General features: G+C 37.0%; 1 protein-coding gene across 1 annotated transcript in view; it reads left to right on the top strand.

Moving 5' to 3' along the window:
• The first annotated feature begins 2,530 nt into the window (after positions 1-2,530).
• tln2a (talin 2a) overlaps positions 2,531-26,997 on the top strand; it is a 42,097-nt gene continuing 17,630 nt past the window's right edge. Inside the window, exons 1-20 of the mRNA XM_079459120.1 lie at positions 2,531-2,640; positions 15,673-15,720; positions 19,036-19,204; positions 19,388-19,485; positions 19,835-19,964; positions 20,365-20,517; positions 20,664-20,806; positions 21,125-21,252; positions 21,574-21,637; positions 21,781-21,885; positions 23,409-23,564; positions 23,689-23,790; positions 23,933-24,009; positions 24,593-24,773; positions 24,876-24,989; positions 25,257-25,365; positions 25,488-25,696; positions 25,876-25,974; positions 26,048-26,215; positions 26,494-26,788. Coding sequence (XP_079315246.1) covers positions 19,069-19,204; positions 19,388-19,485; positions 19,835-19,964; positions 20,365-20,517; positions 20,664-20,806; positions 21,125-21,252; positions 21,574-21,637; positions 21,781-21,885; positions 23,409-23,564; positions 23,689-23,790; positions 23,933-24,009; positions 24,593-24,773; positions 24,876-24,989; positions 25,257-25,365; positions 25,488-25,696; positions 25,876-25,974; positions 26,048-26,215; positions 26,494-26,788 — 2,467 coding nt within the window. The 5' untranslated portion in view covers positions 2,531-2,640; positions 15,673-15,720; positions 19,036-19,068. The remainder of the gene's footprint in view (positions 2,641-15,672; positions 15,721-19,035; positions 19,205-19,387; positions 19,486-19,834; positions 19,965-20,364; positions 20,518-20,663; positions 20,807-21,124; positions 21,253-21,573; positions 21,638-21,780; positions 21,886-23,408; positions 23,565-23,688; positions 23,791-23,932; positions 24,010-24,592; positions 24,774-24,875; positions 24,990-25,256; positions 25,366-25,487; positions 25,697-25,875; positions 25,975-26,047; positions 26,216-26,493; positions 26,789-26,997) is intronic.

Raw genomic sequence — 26,997 nt, 5'->3', positions numbered from 1 at the left:
TACAGATCAAACATATGACCAAAGGCTGAGCTGTTTTTCTTTCATGTCGACCAGTTTGACCTGTAATTTAGAATAATTTGCCAAAATTGACAATATTTGTAAGATACACAAAATATGAAAAAATAAGCTTTTTGCCATAAGGATACTGGAATAATTTAACTCGGTCTAGGACGTGTAAAAAGGTATGATTTTGGTTAAGCAAAAAGGTATTTTGGCCCCGCCCCTATCGGTTCCTCGTTAGCTTCCCGCCTGTGTCTCATTACCCACACCTGCCGATTGTTATCTCCTTTGTTAGTATCCCTATATAATGTCCCCGTGTCTTTTGTACTGGTACATGTGCTGACACTACGTGTTCGCACTACCTGTTTTTGCCAAGTAGTATTTTCCGTGCGTTGTTTGTACCTTACACTATTGGATTACCTTGCCATGTTTATCTGTAACCCTGTCAGTAGTTTTGTAGTCTGGTTCCAGTTTGTACCGTAGATCCTAGTTATTCTGTGCTATTTTTTCCCCCTCGAGGGTTTATTATCAGTCCTGTCTGTGTTTTACCCCATCGTGGGTCATTGTTTTGTTATAAATAAAAGTCTTGTTTCGTGTAATACCGCTGCCTGGGTTCTTCCACCACAATTCTGACACAAAATTGTATTATGACAAGTAGTTACTGTTTTCAAACAGGGCCCTGTTTCAGAAAGTAGGTTTGGTGAAAACTGAATATATTAACCCTGAAATGAGGGAATCTCTGGGTTTTTAGTTTCAGAATGTAAGGTAACGTCGTGAAACCAGAGAAAGTGGGGTACTTCAAGCCTGTTTCTAAGAGGTCATTTATACGAGTCAGTAACTTACTCTACTTAACCTGGTCAGGAGCAGGTTTTCGATCTCCTCCCCCCTTTTTAAAGTGCAAGTGCTGTACCTCCATTCATTAATTCACTCTTTCCACTCATTCTGATGACACAGAGACCATCTCCGTGACTAAAGTGTGGTCTTTGCTTTTGTAGAGGATCCTGTATGTGAAAGGGGTTGCATTAATTCAGTGATGTCCTTTGATTTCAGCAGAATTCAGCAATTTTGGACCCGATGCGAATTTTGTCATTTCCCTGTGCATTTTTATTAACTTTTCTTCACAGTGAATTAGATACAGCAAAACATCATCCATCCTAAAATCAGCCATTGTGTCCATGTATTACATCTTTTCCCTTGCATGCCCTCACAAATGGTAGTTTTCTACGGAGGATGAATAATGACTTGATAAAGTGCATGAATAAAGAAATTAATAGACAAAACCAGAAATGCAGCAATAAAGGTAGCAAACAATTCATTTGAACATGCAGACATTCCTTAAAAACTGCTCTGAGCAGGGTTTGACCGATGATCAGTCAGAGAGTGACACGACTCGAGACACCCTAACAAGTGTACTAGGCTATATCCCTTGATATCTCACACTCAACACATTTATATTTCATTAATTTATTAAATTACTGATAAATGTGTTTGTTTATTGGTACATTTAAAGTCTTTTTCAGCACATTAGTATGTAGAACGGAAAATGTGCCTCGCTCACAAAGCCCTTTCTGCCACCATTTTGCTTTTTTTTGCTGCCGTTGCCATGGTGAATCGTAATATCGTTCTCCATTTATCATGGCTTCTTGTAGTTGTGGTGCAAGTGTTTAACTCAAGCTAAGATTACCCAGAGTTGATAGAAATTACTCAAATCAGCTGTTCTGAAAGTAAAAACTCAAAGTTTCTCATATCTAAGCAAACCAACTCTGAGTTCAAGGTATGACCTAAAGTTGGTTGAACCTCCTTATTGAAACGGGCCCCAGGTCTGGTACCCTCAAGCCATGATGATAATCAACACGTTTTAAAGCATTGGTAAGCTATAACTTTACATTCTGTTTGGTTTACACACTGTGTCTTTGCAGATCCGCGATGCTAAAACATTTAAAACATATAAGATTTATACGTTTTTTTACAGAAACACTTTTTAGCACTTTTACAATGACGCAAGATGTACCTTTATTTTCAAAAAAGAATACTTTTTTATTTCATAAATGTACGTAAAACTATTAATTATTTTTAACAACAACAAAAATTGTATGTGATTCTCCAGTCAAAAATACAAATTCTGTCATGAATTACTCCCTCCCAAGTTGTTCCTAACCTGAACAGAAAGAAAGATACTAAGCTACCAAAGGGAAAGTTAAAATGCTAGTCAAATGTGCTCTAGAATAGTTTGCTTAACAACATTTTTCAAAATATCTCATTACGTGTTCAACAGAAAGAAAATCAACGCTGTTCCAGAAATTTCCTTTGCTAACATTTTTCAAAATATCTTGAGATCTAAAGAAATTGATACATGGTTGTATTTGTAACAACTGTAGGACGAGTAAATGAAGACAACATGACTGGGTGAGGAATATCCCTTTAATCTGACGACTACACGTCGGGACTACATTCCCCTTAACTCCAACACGCATGACGCATTTCCTCCCTCCCCCTCCTCTTTAGAAATCGGCTGGGCTCGGTGAATTCCGTAAATCGAGAAGGGATTTACTCTTAAGAGGCAGGACGAGAGAGACCGTAGTTTACTGTGCATCGAGGGGTTGTGAGCTTGCAATGAAACTGCGGTAAACAAACTCACTGGTAAGATCAACCGTACTCACATTTTAGTCCTCAGCGAAATGTTTTTGAAATATCTCGTAGTCGCTGTTTGTTTCAGTGTGATACATACGAATACGCGCAGACTGATATAACATGCAGTGTTGAATGGACTGGGATTCAGAGGTGCGTGGAATAAACTGAGCTGGACAGGGACGTGCTCAGAGTCCTTATCCGATGTGACTTGATACACACGCTTCATTGCGAGATTAATGATATGAATCGATAAAAAACACTTTGATGAGGTCCATCGCATTTTGCAAGTTTAAATACGTTTGCTTTTTAAATGTAAAAGGATGAGTGGTATTTGCATCAAGGCAAATATCTGATTGGTTGTTTGTGTTGCTCTCATTTTCCCCACGAGATCTTTTAATGTGGCTGCCGATTAAAGAGAATGACGTGATTTTGGTTTAAACTACAAGAGTTTCAGACTTCATGAGAAATCCATTTAGTCTTAATGTGTGATGTTTAACTTTTGTGGACTAGTTATAAGCACGCAGCCTTGTTGAACATCTAACGTAAGTTAAGTATGATCTGTGTGTTTGAGCGAATTATCTTTAGAATAATACATTCGTTTACTATTGTTATGTTTCAACCAAAATACTGAGCACACTTTGGAGGATGTTTTTAATAAACAACCCTATACCATTCAATTGTATTATTTTCAGTCAGTTACCATCTGGACTCGCCATTTGTTCCGCATTGATATGAATATTTTTGAGTGTCTAACGTTATAACGCGTCAAACTACGCTGAAGACATCCTTTAAAACGGGACATGAAGAGCTGCAGTGGAATTATACGCAATTTATTTGACGTTTCAGGCACATGCAGCCCATGCTGACGCCACACCCCTCTGCGTCATCATATTTAAATAGCTCTACAGACATATCGACCCTATGAACTTGTGATGCCAATTTCTTTTTGATGGTGTTTTTTATAGTTTTGAGTGATTTCATTGCTTTATTTGCTGAGGTTGGTGTTGATTTTTATTGTTAAAAGTGCTTCAGATTTAAGACTTGAGGGTGCCACACTTTGATGAATCATGTGGATATAGAAGGGTAAAGCGAGTTTAACACTTGTGAGTCAATGAAGTGTGCCAGCTCTCTTCAGTAAAGAGCTTTGAATGGCACTTTGTGACACATGGTCTTGATAAAGTTTTATTTTGCTCTTTTATCAGCACTCCAGATTTCCTGCACTGCTTTTAAAGGGGTCGTATGACACGGCTAAAACTAACATTATCATTTGTTTTAGTTGTAGTGCAATGTGTATACACGATTTAAGGTTCAAAAACGGTGCATTTTCCACATACCATGCATGTTTGCATCTCCTCTCTGAAACATGAGTTTTTTTACAAAGCTCATCGCTCGAAAAGCAAGGTGTGCTACAATTGGCCGGTTAACCAGTGCGTTGTCATTGGTTGAATACTGCAAGCGGAAATCAGGTTTCAAAGTTATTGTACTGACAGGTACGCACACCTTACCTGTCTAAACATTTGGGTGGTCTTAGTCAAATCATATCACGAACTGACTCAGATTTACGGGGGTGTGGTTACGTGAGGCGTTTCAGGCAGTTCTGGGTGATCATTTGCTTTTAGATAGAAGTTATCTTTTGTTCAGACACTTTAATTTTGCAATTTTACCTGTCTAATACATAAATGTGCAACTTATAAACACAGAAAAACAAGTATTCGCGACGTATGACCCCTTTAAAGTATTAGGTTCATCACACAGTCTTTAAGCTCAATGTCTGAAGGAGACGGGCAGGCCGGCTAACTGTGACTGGAGTGCTGATGAATCCAATAGCTTGGGATAGGCATCAAGTAGAGTAGCGTCTGCTGTCCTTTTGATAAAGTGCAGTTGCTGTTTATCACAGCTGTCACTTTTATTGGTAGCTTGCCCATGGGTCATACCTTTTTGGCAAGGTTTCTTGTATTCAGGATTGTGCATATGTATACACCATGAACAAGCTTATTGACTTTCTGTAAGTCTTGTCTATTCACCCCTGCACTCTAATAATGGACAGCATATTCTCTTTTACACATCACATTGTGAAAGTAAAAACCATTGAACAGCTAGCCCACAAGAAAATTTTAATGTGATCTTAAGCATATTGTGCAAAAGAAAATCTATCTTAGGCAGTACCTACTGTTTTAAAATGGAACTTCAAACTAATTGTTTTCATCTTTTTTCTTTAATCTTTGAGTGGACCCTTATCATAAAATGTTTGTATTGTTTTTTGTCAAATATTCATTGAATAGGCTTATGTATATTTCAGTTGTTGACGTGACATGGAATTTCATGTCATACAAGATAAAAATGAATGTGATTATTATTTTCATCATTTAAAATCCAGTAGGTTAAGCACATCTTTATCTTACATGGCCTGTTGTTATAAAAAATCACAAAATTGTCCTATGGTGTTACTGTCTCAACTTAAGCATGATTCAATTAATTAAAAACCAAAAGCATTAAAATTTGAACAAATATTTCAGACATAATTTTACAAGTGTCTATTTTAGTAAATGGCAATCATTTTTTTCATCCATATTAGCATACAAGCATAGGAACTTGAAACAATTTGTCCTCTGGTTGGACACCAGATCCTGATTTTAAATCGGACAAACAACATTAATTTTCTAATAAGATACCCAATCAAGATCATGTTACTGAAGCCCCTTCGAAGCACATGATGTGTACATGGACATTTTTTGTCTCAACTTTTTTGGAACCACTATAAAAGTTTTAAGTTATGTTGTCCTTTGGTGTGACGCCCCGAAATTATATTTTTTATAAAAAACTATATGTTAAACTACATAATCAAGGAAAATTATGCAAATTATTTTTGCTAACTGCTGTTGATAGGTTAGCTAGAAACAGCGAAGTCTTTAGCTGAGACAAAAGGCAGAAACATCCTTCGATGTGACCGATATTGTCCAGTGGTGTGACGGATGATGTCCACCGGTGTGACAACTGTATTGTCACACAAGAGGACAAGGTCTTTTTAAAAACATTTAAAACAATTTAATAATAATTGTTTAACTAATTTCCTATTCATTTTTGATCATTTGTGGTGTTTTCAAATTTAATAGAAAATGTTAATGTATTGTTGTAAGTATCATGAAAATAAATAAAAAGTGATTTTATTGGTTTTGAGACATTTATTTTGAAAGATATATGGAAAAGAGAGCACACAGGTATATAGAGAGACAATTTACAATGATTCACACAGAAGGGCTAATCCTAATAGAATGAAATAGAAAGACAATAGAATCAAAATTATTCCTTATAGGAAGAGCAGCCTAATACTTTATCAAATCAATTCTCATCTTAATTAATATAGTTTGAATAATAAAAATGCTGCGCTGTGCAATAGGGAGACAATAGAAAAGTTTCGGAAACATACTGATTGACTAATTGACTGATATAGAAAAGGTTTTCACAATTTGGAACTTCCATTTTACCTTAGATTGTAATGCTTTGTGTTATTTTATTTATATTTATACATGTTTAAAACATTGTCAAAGTTAAATAAAAAAGTGAAATACCTCTCACGTTCTCATTTAAGGAAATAAATTGCATTTCTGTCCTTTGGTGTGACACGCATAGAAGAACCACAATTAAGTTTAGTAACAGTTTGGGTATTACAGTAGGGGAGTTTTAGTCATATCATCACTCGTTTTTAAATAGTATCATTTTCAGCATTTATGAAAGGATGACATTTCATATTTATTGAAAACAAACAAGTCAAGGGGAAAGGATAATGTAATTTCATACTAAATAAATAACACTTCATGAAAATAAGAGTCTAATGATGAATATAGATCTCTCTCATGCTATTTGTATGTCAAAATACTTTTTTCTTGATTTTTGCCATGTCACACCATTGGAAATTTTAGTAAATTGCTCAAAAAAAAGTTATAGAGTTGACTAATTAAGTACCACCTTATATTTTCTGAATACAATTTTTTTCCTGCGTGTTCGTCACCCTTCCATTTGCTGATGTACCTAACACATTGGACCACCTACAGCCTTTGTATTTTGAAAGGCAATTGTTTGTTTATTGCTCAGGAATGGTAGGAAGTGCACAGATATGTGAGCACGTACTTGTAAGTAGTTCAAGTGAGTCAGTCTCTGCACACCTGCCATGTGCTGACCAAATCTACAGAATGCACTGGTCTTCTAGTCTGCATTCCAGAGAACAGCGCACCAAAAATTTGTTCTAAGCTAGCGTATTACCTTTTGCAATATTTAAAAGTAGTGACACTGAAATTGTTTTTACAATTATAATTATATATATTGCATTATAATTTTTTATATAAATTGACATTATTAGAAGAACATACATTATTTTATACATGATTTACATCTTTTTTGTATTCTCAAAGTTCTTAAAATTTACAGTTTATACCTGTATTTAACTTAATACACAAAAGCTGAGGTGACCACCTAAGTTTCAACCCCCACCCCCATATGAGCGTTATAATTAGCGGGGGTGTCAGTGGGTATGTGGTGGGTGTCACATCCTTTAGCTGGAGGGAATTCTGTGTGTGACTGCCAATAGGAACTAATAGAATATGACACTTCCAGACAATACAATATCATTCTATGTTCTTTTTATTTCTGCCTTTTCTCATTTTGTCACTCTCTTCTAACTGCACAAATGGGCTTTGACACTTGGTCAATGGATAGTTTGTCAACCAGTGCCTTTTGGTCTTTCTGATTGTTGTTCTTTTGTTAATTGCATGCCATTGAATATATACATTTTATGCCATTGGAGGAACAGGGTAGTATGACCATAAGGACTATAGTTAAAAAATAATTGGTGGTAACATATCTAGACACAATATGGTGTGCCACTGAACATCTTTATTTGAGCCTTGGAGTTTGACTTGAGTTGGATCTTCTCCTGCCATGTAAAAAAACGTATCCAGGTCAGTTCATTATATCCGTAGCTCTTGTGAGTGCTGCACTGGCTCATCATGATCTCCTTTCGTTTGCCAGAAAGGGCTCTCTATTAGCAGGTGCTATTCCAAACGCTGAGGTGCTGCGAAGGTTTGAGCAAGTTGCCGTCACATGTTCACATTCCGCTGGAGCAGTAGATAAAGGATCAATGAAAGGTGTTGAAAGTCTTCCTTGAAAGAGAGAAATACAGTAGACTGTTGGGTTGTTGTACAAATGAACATAAAGGTGCTTATTTGACCAAGACTGTAAAGCGACAAGTGTTCAAATCCCAGGGAATGCGATAACGAAGAAATATACATTGAATGCAGCGTGAGCCGCTTTTGATTAAAATGTTTGGCAAATGCATACATGTAATACTGTTCGTATAAAAGTTTTATAAGGTCCTGTCACTTTAAATGCAGTTCTCTACTGTTAGGCTATCTGTGGGAATACAGCATATTTTTGCCCTTTGACTTAAGGCTCAATTTGGTTGCATGAAATCAGAGAGTGTAGACTGGCTCAAAAAAGCCTCTCTACAGCTGCCTGGGTGGTGTACGCTACATATATGTTTGCCAGGCTCTTGTATTGTAGAACTGAAAACTAGGCTCAGCGTCGTATTTAGTAGCTTTTAATTCTCTTTGTGATAAATGGGTTGGATTGAGAAGTGGCTAGAATGATTATAGTCAATGTAGTTTTTTTAGACTTTTTTTTAAACTTTGGAAAGATCAAATGGAAGAACAGGAAATACATTGTGCATATCATATCAAGTTTTAATTCGACATTTCATGAGATCGCTTAAGTGCCCGTGCATGTTAACTTCTGATCTGCTGCTAAATTCATATCCCAAACAGCTTTAAATGATATAATGTTTTTACTGAAGTAACTATGAAATAAAAACAATAGAACCCTGCCCATGTACAACAGAAAATGTAATGGATTTATTGGTTATAATGAGAATTGTGTAGTATAGATACTTGTTGTCTACGTGTATGTGATGGATTATATTGGTGGGATGATAAATTCTGTTGGAATAAAACCCAAAACGCACTACAAAGAAAATATTTTGACAATTTTGAGATTACACTTTACCTTATTTTAATGTAAGCAGTCGATCTAAATAATGCGATTACGCTAATAATCGCAGTAAGCATGATCGAAGTAACATATGTGGCGTACGCCGGTTTCAATCGCAATAAGAAGGAAAACACCTTAATCGCACCTTAACACATTAACTTGCTGCCTGCAGTTACTGCGCGAACGCAAAAAAGCGCATAACTCTGCGGAGACATTTTCATAATATCTCTGTATTTATCACAGCGACTAATAACTGACACACATCCGGAGGAAGGTGTTTAGCATTTGACGCGATTCACGCAAATACATTAAATGATAGCCAGTAACATGGCTACTGTACCCGTGATAATTGTTTGTACTGTGATTTAAAGCAAATAATCGTAATAATTAAAACTGCATGTAAACGAGAGTGAAGGGATTTGCTCATGTCATGTAAACTTGTTACTGCGATTAAGTCCTTACTCTGATTATTGGAAATAATCACATTATTGGTGCACATGTAAACATAGTCCATGTGAAGAGCTCATGGTACAATATGATAAGCTCAGCTTAAAAAAAACAGCTCTGGATCACCTTTGATTTTATGTCCTGAAATTAATTTGCTAATATTTTAAACATGAAAACAAGTTCACTTACTTTTATGTAACTGTAAAAATAGCTGTGTATATATAGCTTGGCAACATACCGCTTTAAATGGCCCACACGGGTCCTGAATGACAGATGGATCTATAAAGTGAGCATTCCATGTGTATTTTCTCTAAAGAACCAACATAATATTTTGTAAAATGTAAAAAAAAATGTATGACTCTAACCTTTTAGAAAACCTTTTACTATGTTTGGTTTATGTATGTTTTTAGTGTGTTTCCAACTATGTGAAAGCATGCCATTTATTTGACACCTATTTGATGATAAATATGTCAGGTTTCTTGCCGGTGACATAAGTTTGACTTGTCCAAAAAGTGAAAAAACATGACATCAATGCTTTAGTTTTAAGAGGACTTATTTTAAATGTTAGTTTGGCTCTCCACACACTTCCCTTCTCATCTTTATGGAGTCTCCAAATGTATCTGTCTCTGTCTATATCTTTCAGACTCCCAATCTCAACTTACTACCTTCTTGGCCCCTCTCTGTCTTTCTAAAGTTGGAATCTGCCTTGACAGAGAGATTCTAATCTTTGTAGACCATCCATTTAACCTTCAAAACCTTCACAGGGCTCCGTGTTGACAGTGAATTTGAGTTATGGAGACGTTTCAAGTTCACGTCTGTATGTCTGCGTCAAAGACACTCCTTTGTTAATCATACGGAAAATGTACAGGGATGTTCAGTTTTATAAATGTTTTGCATCACACAGAAACATCCAAGTTTATTTGACCTGTAATTGTATAAGTCTTAAATGGCCAAAAATAGATATACAAAATTGATATTTTTTGCACTTATGTGGTAACTCTCTATATAAGGTGAGGTTATGTTTAAGGGTCAGGGCGACACCAGTGGGATTCCAGCAAAGATCTTATGTTGTGTGGCTGGCCTGACAGGAAAAACCTAGCCTGTCCTGCTCCATAACACCTACGGCCTCTCAATAGGGAGAACTTTTTTTAAAGAGGTTCATGAGACCCCCAGCTGAATTCTGTTACACGTGGACGGCACAGCTCTAATTGAATGTTGAAATTGCTTTTATTTGTACGACACACTCTAGTTCCTTAATGCACCCAAATGGACAAAACCAACCAGAACAGATTATCCAGGCCAATAACTCCTGACTGGCATGTTTACTGGAAGGGTATGTGGTGTATCTTCTGAGGTGTATCTCGTAAAACAAGACGTGATGTCCTTGACCTGGTCTGTGATCTGTTACAGCTGTGTGCTCTGAGGTCATAGTTGTGACTCGGAACATAATATGAGGCACAAATTAGAAGTGGGCAACGGCACAGCTGCGGTTCTTCCTGGCAATATAAGTCATTTGTTAAACCGTACAAATGATGTTCTAGTGACTACGTGTTGCCTAAATGTGTATGTGTTTGGAACAGCACACTGCTGATGCTGAATCTAAATGATCTAATTTGTGTTTCATGCAGTGTGAGTAATAGCCTCATTAGGCAGCTGTTTTGGTTGCTAATGTCCTGCACAGCATCACTCGTTTTTCACTGGAATGGCTATTTGCGATGTCTCTGAAAGTATACAGTATGCTGTGCGAAAATACTTTCATTAAACCAGTTAAGATAACTTAATTATGTAATTCATGTTGGCGTTACATAAATGATTTGTGTTGTGTTAACACATAATTGTTACAACTAGGCAGAGGATTTATATTTCCCAGCATGCTTTGCGTAAGACTGCATTTTGGGTTATTTTCTAAATAGACTCGTATTTCCTGTAAAATCTCAGGGGGTGGAAAAGCTTCCGGGTGGTATTGATACTCATAGCAAATTTGCTTTACCAGCGCTCGTTTTGGGGGGAATTAACGTGTAATATAGATTAGTGAAATACATCGTAGTGTTAAAATACTATATATTAAACATGTATAGGTGCTATAATACAAAATGTGAATGCCGTGTTCAGTTTGGTCTGAATGCACTGGTCTCCCATTGGAATTTTAAGAAATTAATGTCAAAACATTTTGATATGTTTTTCTATCTTTGCTTTTTATAAGTGTTATCTACTTATTGGAGCTACCAGTGTACATCTCCCCCAAAAGATTAGCATGGGACAAAGGGGTTTGACAGATAGGAAACTATGGGAGTTGATCAAAAACCAATGATGGCCACTTCCTCAATCAATCAATCAATCAATCAATCAAACAAACCAGTATATTTATGAGCGATGTGCATGAATGTTCGACTATTCGATCCGCAATAACTATTAGAAAATTTAAAAAAATGTATAAGAATAAAAACAATCGCGTGTTATGCTCGACTCACTTCACCATATTAACATGTTTCAAAACTGGTGATCTACAGAATTCGTTAACATTACTTACATTAGATATAAAAATACCAACTTAATATTAAATGATTAACAATGTATTTTTTAATCATAACTTGTTTGTTTGTTAAAAATATATTAAGTAATGCTAATTTCATCAACTTGAAACATTTTCATTTCACTGCAACTAATGTTAATGAATTTGGCCTTAGCATAAGACTGGGATATTTTTCCACACCTAAAAGCCTGAATTTTCCTTCTAAGAAGTTCAAATAGGGTTGTCGCCATAGGTGTAATTTACTGACAAAGTCAATTTTGTTCCCACCACCTATTGGAAGAAAAAAAAATAATGGCTTGTAAGCAGAGGCTATTTATACTAACTCCGCCCACCAGTTTCAGACTGGAATAGACAAAATGTAAGAAAGGGACATGCCATATGACTGCCCTAGTTGCGCAATTGAACTTACTTCATGTTGTTGTGTGTTCGGGACTGCTTTTAGCTGAAAATGGCTATTCAATTGCTTAATTGCACTTTGGTGCTATAGTCGTTCTAGATATGCGGCTGCTATCGTCTATTGCAAGATTAATTACATTTTTATATTTTTAAACATGGGGGGGAAAACACACGTTTGTTTAGTAGTTGTAATTTTACCACAAATTCATATGTTTAATTACATACTGCTGCAGCCATCCTTGCATATAATAAAGCAAAACATGCTTTAAATATTCTATCAATGGAAACATGATATAGTTTAAAAATAAATGGAAGCAGATCTGATATGTGATGTGAATATTTAGAAGAGTGAGTTCGTCGGATTCGAACCTGTTTTGCGTCAGAGTGATAATCATTTGTCATACGTGTTACTCACTACACCATTGAAGCCACCGATAAAGGAGCAAAGCTTTATACTCTTTTTCTAGGGGTGGTCACCTACATTTTTCGCGCTTCTGATGGCCATGCATATTCCCAACAAGTTATTACAGAAACAATTTATCAAAGTATGGTCTTTGTCCCCACCACTTTTCAAATCAAATTTACGCCACTGGTTGTCGCCTTCAAGTTACAGCCTGTAAATATATTAGCAAAGATTGCTTTTGTTTTAAAAACACGCTGTGATTTCTTGGTTACCTTAGTTTAAATAAATAGGCCTACTTTATTTATTGATGCAAATGGAATGCAAAGCTAAACAAGACAGACACTGACCATGAACGACAAAGAAAACAATATTTATGCTGTGCTGATCAGCAGAAAATATCTTTATATCTTTATATAGGGAAACAAGCACTACAGTGGCTCCGTTTTTGTTTCAGGGTATTTCTTTACTGTCGGCATTGAGGAATCAAGCCAGTTTACTTTATTTATTATCAACATTATAAATAATAAAGGCAGATATTGTTGTCAGATTGGGGTTTTATTACCCTAACCCAATCACAATGAGGGTAGCCAAATTCGATGGGTAGCGTAAATCGAGAGAACACCGGGAGTTAGAAGAGCAGCGTTTTTGTCGCGCTTGTCAACCCACTAAGGAACGTTCACCAGAGTCAAATAGGACTATAGAGCTTGTCAATCGACGTCATGGCGGGTTGCATGATGGGGCGGCGCAGCCTTATTCATAGGTTGTTTACTAGCAATTGTTTTGTTTTACTACGGCTCTCAACTTTTTTTTTTCAACATTATTAAACCTATATACAGGATATAAAATTAATGCATTATGAATATTTAATGATAATTAGAAAGCATGATGTGGAATTGTGACTTAATTATGATGTAATTTATTACGTTTTAATTTTCTTACTTTAAATAAACGAATAAAACGTTTTTATGAGCTCTTATTTTCGAATATGAAATTATTGAAAATGTGTTCTATGAAAGAAAGAGTGATGGTGAATAAATAAAAATAAGGTTTACATTTTTTGGGTGAACTCTCCCCAAGTAAGATTGAACTGATTATTACTCTGAAATGTCACTCATCGTCCTGCTCGAACATGCTGAGAGTAGAAGCATTGTTCACTGGGTATTTCAGTATACACATAAAAGCACTGTAACCATTCTGATGTTCTGCCAGTGCTGACGGGCTAAAGATGGTCATGTGAACTTTACTGTCATCATGCCAACCGTGCTAGTGATAGTCATGTCTGCTGATCACAGGCCTTCCCAGGCATCATACTTTACCACTCACTAAATTTGTATTTATCTCCCCTCCAGCCGGTCCATATTTAAGTGTCCTTGGCAACAGTCGGCAGTCTATGAATATTGTACGATAAATTACAAAATCCGTTTTCATTTTCCGGTGTTTATTATGGTGCTGTGGGTGCAATTTAGCATTATTTTGTAAACCGTTGAATTCAGAGGTCTTTAATAGTTCCCTAGTAGGTGATTCTCACAAAATCTTGGTTTTAAGATGTTAATTATGATTTTTCGAATAACACACCCATCAATACATTTCCTTTTAATCCATTAACAACAAGTTATGACATGTTTAAAAGCAGTAATTTCTCAATACCATAACCGTATTAACCGGCAAGCCCAAAGCATGTTTTGCAAATACTAAAAAGTATAAATCTAGAGGTTTACGGTAATAAGAAATTCGGAATAAAATAAATATAATGTAACTCTAAGCTAAAATAATGCTTTGTGCAAGGTAGAGAACGCAATTATGTTTATTATGATCATTTTAATGCGGTACCGAATGTTTTATAATTAAAGTCTTTACTGCTATCGTGTTTCATTAGTTTCGTGAGAAGAATGACCTTAGTATAGATTTCGGAAGTGTTTACTGGATTAGTGGAAGTATTTAAAGGTTATATCAACATGTAGATATATAAGTGTAACTATATGCTGAAATTCTGACCATTTTTATGGCAATTCCGAACATACAATGTTCATTCTGTTTTACAATTGGTCCTATTGTTGATGCTTGCATGTGTACTAAATGGTATGTCTGCATGACTGGTTGCGTGTTTGAAGTTGATATGTTTAATCAGAGTGGAGTAAATTAGTACTTTTGGTCTGGACTCTTGTTGAACTTTGCGGTGTATGACAGCAGCTGCTGCACAGATGTTTCCAGAATTCAATGAGGTCACTTACCGCACTCATGATGCAACTCAAAACAGTGGCAGAAGATCTGGTTTCTGGGTCAACAGGATCACAGATTGTTTCATTGAGGTGGATAAAAACACCAAACTGTTCACATTGGTTTAAACTAACAACCGTGACATCCTCACACAATGTGATTTTAAAGGTGTTGCTGCTTTTTCATGCTCATTTACCGATTCTTGATATGTTTTCTTCAAAGCCAGCAGTTTTTCTTCTGTGTTAATGTCAAACAGTTGTTTTAAGTCATAAAACAACTGGGTTTTTTACCGACTGTTAATGAGCTTATTTGGGAAGATAATGTAGAGGAGCTTATTTAGAAATTTAGTGCCAGCGCTTTGCTTTTTTAAGAGCATTAAGAGGCCTCTGGCCTTGTGTTCATGAGATCATTAGTAGATGGATTTGGGTTGGTTACTGCTGCTTTTTTTCATTTCTCATGGGGCCGTAATACGCAGGGGCGTGCACACACACCAACACACCCCGAGCTGCTTTAGCTTTCTCCTAATCTTGCATATTTGGTATGTCATCAGCCTAACGTGGCTAAAATTGTATTGAATCTACATCGACAACAATTTAGCAATCTTCTATTGGCAGTAATGATGGAAAAGGGAATGTAGAGTTATTATGAGTGTTAATGCAGAGGATAAACCTTGTCAGTTCCTTCTAAACTTCAACAAAATACTTTCCATGACTATTGTTTTATCAAAAGTGTCTTGAAAGATGACATGATTGTAAAGATGAAAGGTTGGTGCTTAAAACTGTCTCTTTACTTTTATTCACAATGGCAAACCTATTATAATGATTTATAATTTGAGCTGTAAGGTCTGATTTCGTGGGTCATGTCATGTAAAGATAAGAACTTAAAGCACCCTGGAATTTGATGTTTTTAACTTTTAGAAAAGTAATTCCTAAACCAAACATTTAATCTATGTTGATTTGTTTATTTGTTCTGACTCGTAACTTGTTGTTTCTTATTATTTTCAAAGCTGTAAAGACCTGCAGTGCTTCAGAAGTGTGTACACCTCAGAATTACGGTAAGATTAAACCCTGTGTGCTACTGTAGAAAGTCTATTGTTTTTAAAAAATGGCTCATGCCATACAAAACCTGTGTGTGTGTGTGTATATATATATATGATATTTTGGGAAATGTCTCGGTTCTTTTGAGTCCATACAATGGTAGTCAATGGGTGCCCAATGTTATTTGGCTACCGACATTCTTAAAAAAAAGCACTTTCTGTAAAAAAAGTCATAGCGGCTTTGGATGATATGAGGGATGAATAATCATAATCATGGCTGTACACATTTTTTATTTCTATTCTATTTTTTATTCTTTATAGTTGAACATTGTAGAGGGTGGAGTTAAGCAGTATAATAATATTGCAGTGGCTCGCAGTTACCATAGCAACACTGGCGACAGACATGAGTCACTATGACTGTATGGGGGAATTTAACGTCTGAGTCTCACTGATATTAGACAGGAGAGGTGGAGTAAGATGTTGCTACATGCGTTCATATTAATTTCAGTAAGAACCTAGGTGAGTAATCCTGCTTGTAAATCAGTCTGCTAACCTCAATGTAGCCTGTGCTCTTGTTGAAGGGCTATAAATGGAATAACATTCTCTGGAGTGTTGTGATGTCTCAGACTCTTTCGAGCCACCAGAGGGATGGTTGAGTCAGTGCTGTATGTTTAGATCTGTATGGCTGGAAACATTGAATACAGAAGTCTGAATGTTGCAGATGGAGGAGAAATTCTGATAACAATTTTAAACCAGGTTGGATGGGAACTTTTCCCAGCTTTTTGTGCAGTAGGACTTGATACCAAGCAGTTTTCCGAACACTACGGATGCCCCTCTGCTTCGTTCCCCCATCTGCCACTGATTAGCCAAACAATGGCAAACTCATGTCATTGCCATGTCTGCCTGCTTATACTAATAATTGTCTAAAATTCTTACAGTACAAATGCATGCAAACAAATATGTAAGAACACTGTCGCAAACTGCTGCATTTCCAGCAATGCAGTTCTTAGTCTATATATGTCACTTAATGACATTTCAAAGCTCTACATGTTGTTCCTGGCATACGTTACTAATGCCAATATCCAGTGTGCCAACTGTGTACAAGGACATCGTCCATCTTCACAGGCACACAGACCGACTAAAGATGAGCTCTTTAATATCCTGTTAAATCCACATTTTTCAGATTATCACTTAGTCATGGTTTTAATGCTGATTTTGAAGTGAAGGTGTTGAACACTTATTAGGGCAGATACTGTAGAATTCTCTTTGTTTCAGCCAGACCTTCACATTGAAACTCTATCCTCTGTTTGGATTGTTGTGTGTCTGGGTTTTGCATTTCTGTGTCTGTGTGTGCGTGTGATGTGTAGTTTGACTAGTGTTGAATGAGTTTAGGCAGCTGGCAGAGTTCAGGTGTTAACAGTAAAAAAGTCAGTTGCATGTGTGAGCGTTAGAGAGAGCTACTGAACAGAGTCCAAATGTCTTGTTATGCATGATGATTAGAATAGATGTCAACCAAAAGTAATAGTTGTAGCGTCAGATCATCTGCGCAAAGGAACAGCACTGTTGTTAGTCATATTCCTCTAACATGACCATGACTGACTCATGCCAAATATATACAGTATGGTGGCCCACTAGTGCACATCATAACGACATTGAAAAAGCAAATATAAGTTCACAACACAATGCAATCAAGCTACAACACAACGGAATAAAGCAACAACACAAAAAAATCGGGTCACAACACAACAGAATCGGGTCTCAACACAACAGAAGCAAGTCACATCACACAGAAATTCTCCTGACCACTAGGGGGCTTTTTTGGCATGATACAGCTGCATCATGCCCGGGCGTGTTTTTTGCTGGGTGTTTTTTTTGTGGTTTTAGTAGCCTGTATTGTTCTCAGTGTTTTGAGCTCAGTAAAATGTTATTAGGTTAAAGCCTACGTGGATGCCGCTCACAAAAAGAGCGCTTGCAAAGAGATGTGCCAGTTGAAGGATTTTGGGCACAGCTTGCGCTCTTTGCCGCCAATGAAACTCTCGCGTTCTGCAGCTTACTGCATGTCTTCCACTGCTTCTACTGACATTCGTGACTGCCGCTCAAAACTAATAACTCAGGATAATCCCGGTACTTTGAGTCACCTTGACCAGCAGAGTTTACACAAACATCATATATAAATAGACAATAACAATATTGCATTGTCGCCTGCTTAAGAAGCTGTATTGTGAGCTATACCTTTGTTGTATTTGCAATAGTCTAAGCGTTTTATTTAAATTATTTCTTTAACATTTAAATTAAGGAATACAATTAAATATGTTTTTCATGCTTTGCTTCATTTGTGTGTATATGAACTGAAATAATCAAGACTTTAAACCACTACGGCCAAAAGTGAAGAAATTGCCCAGAAATTAAATGAAAGTAAAATATTTCATTTTTGTATTTTATTTTAATACTTATTTTCTTTGGTAAACGCAGATGTTCATTAAGAATGATGTTTTTTCCTTGATTTCACCATCTTTAGCGAAATATTAGCTTCGTCAAATGGAATTCGGAAATAAATGTGTCCACATTTATTTATAATTGTATACAATATTTAACCCTTGCTCAAAAATGTATATTTACCATGGCCACCTGTGACTGACGTTATGAATGCACTTGAAACGGTGAACAGACGGGAACATTTTTAGAAAAGCTGAAAAAAATACAAATTTATTAGGTATCACTGGATCGTTATTATTATATAGATGTTTTTAAATGACAAACATGGCTTTTTCAAGGAAAATACACATTTAATAATTCTTCAATGCAGAAAAACACACAGCAGCAGGTGCAATTCCTTCGTGAAAAAGGATAACCATCTTAAGCTAAATATAAATTATCTATCGAAAAGAAAAGCTATTGTTTACGCTGTGTGTGTGTGTAAGGGTACAGAAGAACATACAGCCTTTTAAAGATGAATGCATTGTATTTTTATCATTATTTTGATTAAAGTAATTTTCAACATTTAGATGCAGACAATGCCACATTCTCCTATCTCTGTTTCAGTTTGCAAGCTCTGGACTTTTTTTAACTTTACGAATAATATATTACTCTATAAAATATTGTTTTCTTTACCAATTTATTTAACCTGTATTTTGCATGCATAACCAAGTGTAAAAAACACAAGCATTGTGGTTTTATGAAATGGGAATATAATGCAAAGCTTGCTCATCTATATCAATAAATAGATCCATAGATTTGTCGTCATTAGTCATTTAATGTGTTAATGTGTATACTGCCCTAAAAAAGCCAAAGTGCAGTAACTTCACAAACACTGAAACTGATATCTCTGTACAGGTACGGATTCGTTGTAATACTTAAGTTGGCAGGATGGTGGCGCTGTCTCTGAAGATCTGCGTGAGACAGTGTAATGTGGTGAAGACCATGCAGTTTGAGCCGTCAACGGCTGTGTACGACGCATGCAGGGTCATCAGAGACAGGGTTCCGGAAGCCCAGACAGGACAAGGTGGGATTTATCTTTCTGTTTTATTTGTCTCTCAGAACCCCTATTTTCAGGTAGGTATCTGGAAGACCTTGATGTTGCTTGCATTATGCTCAACCGGTTGATCTAAAGGAACCTTTTTTCTGAAAGCTATAATGTTTAATTAATGTTTAATTCCTAATCCAAGTTACATCTGTTGCTTTTCAGCATCAGAATATGGGCTGTTTCTATCAGATGAAGACCCTAGAAAGGGCATCTGGCTGGAGAGTGGTCGGACACTGGATTATTACATGCTGAGAAATGGGGTACAGTCTTTGATGTTTTATGTGTCGGTTCCAGCTGATTTTACGCTGGTCAAATGTTCTGTGATCTGTCTTTGCACTCTTGACACTTTTTTTAAATGAGGAAGGCTTTTCTTACTCTCTTTTCCTACTGCCTGTAACTAAAGCATTGGTCACTGTGTGTTGTGGTTGTTTACACCTCTTCATTGTTTAGCGGTAGTTATTGACATATATTAGGAAGTGTTAAATGCAGTAAATAAAAATAAATACACTTATCTTCTTTTATCTTTATGTAATATTTCAACATTTCTACTCGGTTTGTTTCACATATTCACACACATTAATTTCCTTTTTCTCTCCATTTGTGTCATAGGACATACTGGAGTATAAGAAAAAACAAAGACCTCAAAAAATAAAAATGCTGGACGGGGCAGTTAAAACTATTATGGTGGATGATTCCAAAACTGTGGGAGAGCTGCTTGTAACTATCTGCAGTAGAATAGGTCAGTAATACTCTATGACATGATGAAAAAAAGTCTTTGCTTCACTTACATTTAAAAAAGTAATTATATTTTAAAATTAAAAAGTTATTGCTAATAGAACAGGTCATTTTTATGTTTTTTTAATTCAATGCATTAAATGTTAACCGTTAATTCCGTAGATCTAAGCTGAAAAGGCACTGTATAGATTCTGGTCTGTGCTTGGTTATAATATAACATTTCATGTATATTACTTTTAAATCATACTAATCATTTATTGTACATTAATTGTATTCAATTAAATGCAAACTGTCATGCTTATGTTGTTGCTGCAGAAACCGTCTATATACTTGTGCACAGTGACACAGTCATAGGCCATCAAATCAAAAAAAAAATCTGTAAGTCTGCCCATGTCTCCTTGCAGGAATCACAAACTATGAAGAGTACTCTCTCATTCAAGAGGTGGCAGAGGAGAAGAAAGATGAAGGAACGGGCACACTGAAGAAAGACAGAACTCTACTGAGGGAGGAGAGGAAGATGGAGAAGCTCAAAGCTAAACTGCACACAGATGATGAGTGTAAGCATCACATTAAACGTGTGGAGTGTTGCATATTTGTAAAATATGTTATAAAACAGTAAAGAAATTGTCAAATATTTATATCAAGTTTAGTATTTCTTCAGGCTTTAACTTTGATTCTCACTGGTCTGCATTTTCCCGTACAGTGAATTGGTTAGATCCCGGGCGTACGTTCCGAGAGCAGGGGGTTGAGGAGAGCGAAACTCTGCTGTTGAGACGAAAGTTCTTTTACTCTGATCAAAACGTCGACTCTCGTGATCCAGTGCAGCTCAATCTGCTCTATGTACAGGTCAGAATCCTGTCACTGTTATTTCATAATAATGTGAAGTAAAGCACTTGACAGCCTTGGCTTGGTTCCACTGTAATCCCTGCTGCCATGATGTTGACCTAAATGCTGTGCTTATTCAATATAATGTGTGTGCTGCAATTCTGTTATTGACACATGCCGCTAAAGGCCACTCTGCTACTGCACAAACAGAATTGTATCGATCTGTTCGGTAGCACGGCTATCATAAGCATTCTGTAAACTCTTGTGTCAGAGGCTTTAGATGTGGATCATTTCTGCCTTTGAGTTAACAGAGGAGACCTTTTGCTTTTGTTTCCACAGGCACGCGATGACATCTTGAATGGTTCTCATCCTGTGTCCTTTGACAAGGCTTGTGAATTTGGTGGCATTCAAGCACAGATTCAGTTCGGGCCTCACATAGAACATAAGCACAAGGCTGGATTTCTGGAGTAAGCATTCTGCTCTTGGATCAAAAGTGTTGCATCAAAACACTTTTAATCACATTTAGAAATGTGCAAATATGGGGCAGTTTCCCGGACAGGGCTTAAGGCTAGTCCCAGACTAACTGAAATGTTAGAGGTGTCTTTAACGAAAATAATTTACACTGTTTTTAAACATAACTTAAATATCCAAATTTAACTAAGGCCTAGTCCTGGTTTAAACTAATCCTTTTTTGGGAAACCGGCCCTATATGTTTAGTTAATAAGCTAAACTTTAATGCAATACTTCAGGGAGTTAACTTTCTAACTTTGTACGTGCATTTCATTCAGCTTGAAAGAGTTTCTGCCTAAAGAGTATATCAAACAAAGAGGTGCAGAGAAGAAAATCTTTCAGGTAGGTCACTTCACCCTGAGTGGGTTGTTTCACCATTTTGCACATTCACTGGTTCATTATGTACATCACATCATCAAGGATCCATTGAGCGGAATAATCATATGATATGATTTATGAATTTTTGTACTTTATGAACTTGACAGGAACATAAGGCTTGTGGTGAAATGACAGAGATTGAAGCCAAAGTGAAGTATGTGAAGCTTGCGAGATCCCTCAGAACATATGGAGTGTCCTTCTTCTTAGTGAAGGTAAAGAAGGTGTTTCTACAGGCTGTTCTTCTTTTGAAATTTTTCTTGAAAATCATAAGTGATATTTCTTTCTCACGTCACAAGTCATTATAATACTGTGAAGGTGTTTTTAAAGTCCCACTGAAATTAAAAATCACAAATCGTATTTTTTCCTGAAATATTGCTGCGTTCAAAGTAAATAGCTCATCAATGTGGGTCATTTTATTTTTTAAATTCATGTGCCCTCATAATCTGAAGTTAAATCTGAAAATGCACTTCCGCCCTGAAATGACTATCCATCTAAAATGACGTAATTTAAATCATCTGTTAACTCCTCCCCTTCAGCTGTCAATTTGCTGTCAGTTTCATCTCAAAATCAATGCAACAGCTGTTTTTACACATCCAATCAATTCGCAGTAAAGAATGCAAGCCACTCCCACTTCTCTTTCTCCTTCGAAATTTATTTCACGTGGAAATGTGTTAGAGTACTGAAATAAAAATGGTCTTAAAGGAGTGATGTGGCGATTGTAGCAGCATCTAGTGGTGAGGTTGCAAATGGCAAACAACGGCTCCCTCCACCCCTCCATTTCAAAGCACTACAGTGGCTAAAAGATGTTGTAACATTTATGCTTCTTTGCTGAAGGAGATAACGTTTTTACGAAACACGATCTGTAGAGCAGTTTGTTTGTTTTGGGCTACTGTAGAAACAACATGGTGAATTTCATGCAAGGAGACCCGCGGTGTATGTAGATAGAAATAACTCATTCTAAGGTTATAAAAATATGACACCAAAGATATGAATATGAAAGCAACACCCGAGAACTTTTGCTTATGGTTCCCCCATGTGGTTGATAAGCGTTATTGTCTGTTATCAGCATCGTTAATACTGACGCTGTACAAGCTTCCCCGTGGGGAACGCAATAAACGTGAATTTGTTGACTGAGCATAAACCGCTGTTACATGTCCAATGGTCAGTTGGATCATTTTCATTCCCCAAGTCCAAATTTTCTTCCACCTCCAGAATTCTTTCACCCACCCATCGTGATTGCAATTCAGTTCTGCTTGAGTTGTAACGTTAAGATACAGCAGATGTTTGCTAGTGACTAAAACACTACTACATTTACTGATTTGATTTGCATTATTGCTTTATTTATCTCGCATTCAGTCTCATACTCTGAATAAACAAGGAACTGTTTTGAGAATACAGTGATTTATTGGAAAATGCATTGATACAGAAAATTAAAGTTAGAAAGATGAGCACTGTGTAGCTCTGTGACTCAAACTAGACCGTAAAACTCATCTTATCTATATGTTGACAGCTCAGAGAAAGAGAGGAAGAGAGAGGGCGTGAAAATGCAGAAAAGCCTATGAGAGTTTGTCAGGATATATGAAGAATGTTATTGAAAAGGTGTGAGAAAGTCTTGAAGATTTATGCCAGGGCAGTGCATAATCACACCAGCAGAAACTCCATCTTGTACTACCCTGAACCTAGTGAAGAAAACGTGCTTTCCTTTTATTTTATATTTTCTTAATGTATTTCTTAGGAGAAAATGAAAAGTAAGAACAAACTGGTCCCAAGGCTCTTGGGTATAACCAAAGAATCAGTGATGCGAGTGGATGAGAAAACCAAAGACGTGATTCAGGAGTGGCCACTCACTACAGTGAAGAGATGGGCTGCTTCACCTAAGAGCTTTACACTGGTATTTAAATAACACAAAACTCCACACAGACTCGCATATCACCTCTGAATGGATCAAATAGCTTCAGGTGCTGCTGATGTTTCCTTGTTTTTCTTTATGATGTTTTCTTTTTGTCCATGTGCAGGATTTCGGGGAGTATCAGGAGAGCTATTTTTCAGTTCAGACCACTGAAGGCGAGCAGATTTCTCAACTTATAGCTGGTTACATCGACATTATTCTTAAGAAGGCAAGTATTAAACTGCTTTTACAAAGAGATAATAAGATGCTTGATTTTCATGTTACAGATTATACTAGACATTAACAGTAGACAGAATTGGAAAACATCAAAATACGGGTGGTGTAAGGGTTTGTTTGTGGCTGTCCCACAGAAACAAAGCAAGGACCGTTTTGGTTTGGAGGGAGATGAGGAGGCCACCATGTTAGAGGATTCAGTTTCTCCGAAAAAGTAAGACACACACACATAGCTCACAAAAGCATCATTTGAGTCAGCAGTGATGATAACCATGTTTCCTTTCATGGTTTTGTAATTTTATACCAATAAGATTTTAAAATACTGCTGTAACAAAAGCAGAACAGCAGGAAGGAAAGAAAAGGAAAATCACAGCGGAAAACAACCACGTTATCTCAGTCTCTAGTTATCTAGATGGAGCTGAGGTTACCTATTCCACACACTTTTTCAATAAGGTCTACTTCTTATTTCTAACTAGTGCGGGAGTCTGCATCTCCATGAAGTAGGAATAATCAATTTAGGCTTTAACACTTCCAGATTTTTAGCTAGAATCTGAACTTAGATTCTCAAACTAAAACATCCAAAAAAATTCTGTAGTCATTTATTCATCCTCATGTCATTATAAACCTGGATTTTACACTTTCTTCTGAGGAACACAAAAGAAGATATTTTGAGGAATGTCCAAGTGGTTTTGTCTTATTTTTTGGATTGAGTTGAGGGTCTAACATTTGTATTATCTTTTTGTGCATTATTTATTTTAACTGGACTTTACTGTATGTCTTCACTGTCTCTTTCTTAGATCCACTATATTGCAGCAGCAGTTTAACCGTGTTGGACAGGCGGAGCACGGTTCAGTGGCACTGCCTGGGATCTTGAGGTCAGGTTCTGTGGGTCCAGAAACGCTAAACATGGGTATTATGCCATCTCCACAGCAACAGATCACTACAGGACAGATGCATCTTGGACATATGCCACCGCTGGTGAGAAGACGCAGTCCATTTTGTGGACCAGGTGTTATTGGTTTCTGTGTGTTGGACAGTGGATGAATGTCTAATTTTTGCTATAACTAAATGGTTGATCAGAGTGCAGCACAACAGGCTCTTGTGGGCACCATTAACACCAGTATGCAGGCGGTACAGCAGGCACAGACTGACCTGGAGGATGTAGAAGAGCTGCCACCACTCGGAGATGATATGGTGAGATTATATATTTACAAAACAAATTTTATGTTTGTAATGTATTATGTAAGTTAATTTCTTTATAATATCTTTCTATTGGATGAGTGGGACTGTGAAGTAGGGCATAAATTAGGCTTCAGTGTTGTTTAAGAAGCATCCCAGGTGGCATCTAATGGAATTGATTGAATGCCCAGAGTGTCTGTAATCTAGGCAATGCATGAATCTCAGACACGCTATATTTGTTCTTTCTGTTTCTCATAATTTTCCTGTTTTTTTTTCTCTTAGGCTTCTAAAATGTGGATTCAGAACAAGATGGATGAGTCCAAGCATGACATTCACTCTCAGGTGGATGCCATCACAGCTGGAACTGCCTCTGTGGTCAATCTCACTGCTGGTAACAATTCAAATGATTTCTCAAACATGTGTATCAAAACCTTGTGTTTGTTGAAATAAAAGGCCCATTCTTTAAACGTATACCAACAACATATTGATTGTGTGTCCTGTTCTGATTTCCAGGTGACCCAATTGACACAGATTACACTGCGGTAGGCTGCGCCATCACCACAATCTCCTCTAATCTGACGGAGATGTCAAAGGGTGTAAAGCTGCTGGCTGCTCTGATGGAGGATGATGTGGGCAGCGGTCAGGACCTGATGAGAGCCGCCAGGACTCTCACTGGAGCTGTATCTGACCTGCTCAAAGCTGTGGAGCCCACGTCAGGAGAGGTGAGAGAGCCTATGCATGCTTGCTATTTGCATGTGCTTTGTATTGTACAGAAATGTAACATATGTCAAATAGACACGTCTATCATACAGTAATCCATATAGCAGTGCTTTTATTGTGCATGTTATAGAATATAGAGTAAAATCCCGAAATGACCAAGCAAATGTGTCTTGTCATGCAGCCTCGACAGACTGTTCTGACTGCAGCTGGAAGTATCGGTCAAGCCAGTGGAGATCTTCTCAGGCAGATTGGAGAGAATGAAACAGACGAGCGGTTCCAGGTACACAGCGGCCTCCTCATGATGTTCTTCTGTGTTTTATTGTTTCTCACTCTGAAATGTGCATGTGTTTCAGGATGTGCTGATGAACTTAGCAAAAGCTGTGGCTAATGCAGCAGCCATGATGGTTCTGAAGGCCAAGAACGTAGCTCAGGTTTCTGAAGACATTGTCCTGCAGAACGGAGTTATTGCAGCTGCAACCCAATGTGCCCTCTCCACTTCACAACTCGTTGCCTGTGCCAAGGTACACACATGCTTCTTATACAGTTAAAACACACTTTCACAGTGTACAAATATATTTTGAAAAATGTCATTCTAAAAACATTCTCAAATAAGTATTCTTTTTTTGTAAGTGTTATAACTAATTATTTTAGTTAAAAAAGGATGTGAAGTTAATAGATAAAAATGTTTAATCTTTACAACATGGGTCCAATTCAACTGCCATTCAGAGTTAACGTTTTATTTTCTTAAAGGAATATTCCTAACTTTACTGTGTTTTTACTCGTGTACTGTGTACTTCAGGTTGTGAGCCCCACTATCAGCTCGCCGGTGTGTCAGGAGCAACTGATCGAGGCTGGAAAACTGGTGGATCGTTCAGTGGAAGGTTGTGTGAAAGCCTGTCTGTCAGCTACCAGTGATGGGGAACTACTGAAGGCGGTCAACGCAGCTGCTGGCATCGTCACGCAGGCTCTCAGTGACCTCCTGACGCACGTGAGGAACTACGCTTCACGAGGAGAGCCTATTGGCCGTTACGACCAGGCCTCTGACACCATCATGACCGTTACAGAGAGTATTTTCTGCTCCATGGGTGATGCTGGTAAGATATCAACTTTTGTTTAGACCTTTATACACATTGTGTACAATGTTAATTGTGTTTTACTTTAAGGAAAAGTTCACCCAAAAATAAATATTCTGTCATAATTCAGTCATGTTGTTTCAAATGTGTATACATGGCAGTTTTTTCGTACTGTGGTTGTGAATGGTGACCTGGAGCTGTTTGGTTACAAACAGAAGCTGAAGACAAAA

Source organism: Barbatula barbatula (genome assembly GCF_947034865.1).
Source record: "Barbatula barbatula genome assembly, chromosome: 1".
NCBI classification, from domain to species: Eukaryota; Metazoa; Chordata; class Actinopteri; order Cypriniformes; family Nemacheilidae; genus Barbatula; species Barbatula barbatula.
Note: the sequence above shows the minus strand (reverse complement) of the source record. Positions and strands in the feature narration are given on the sequence as shown.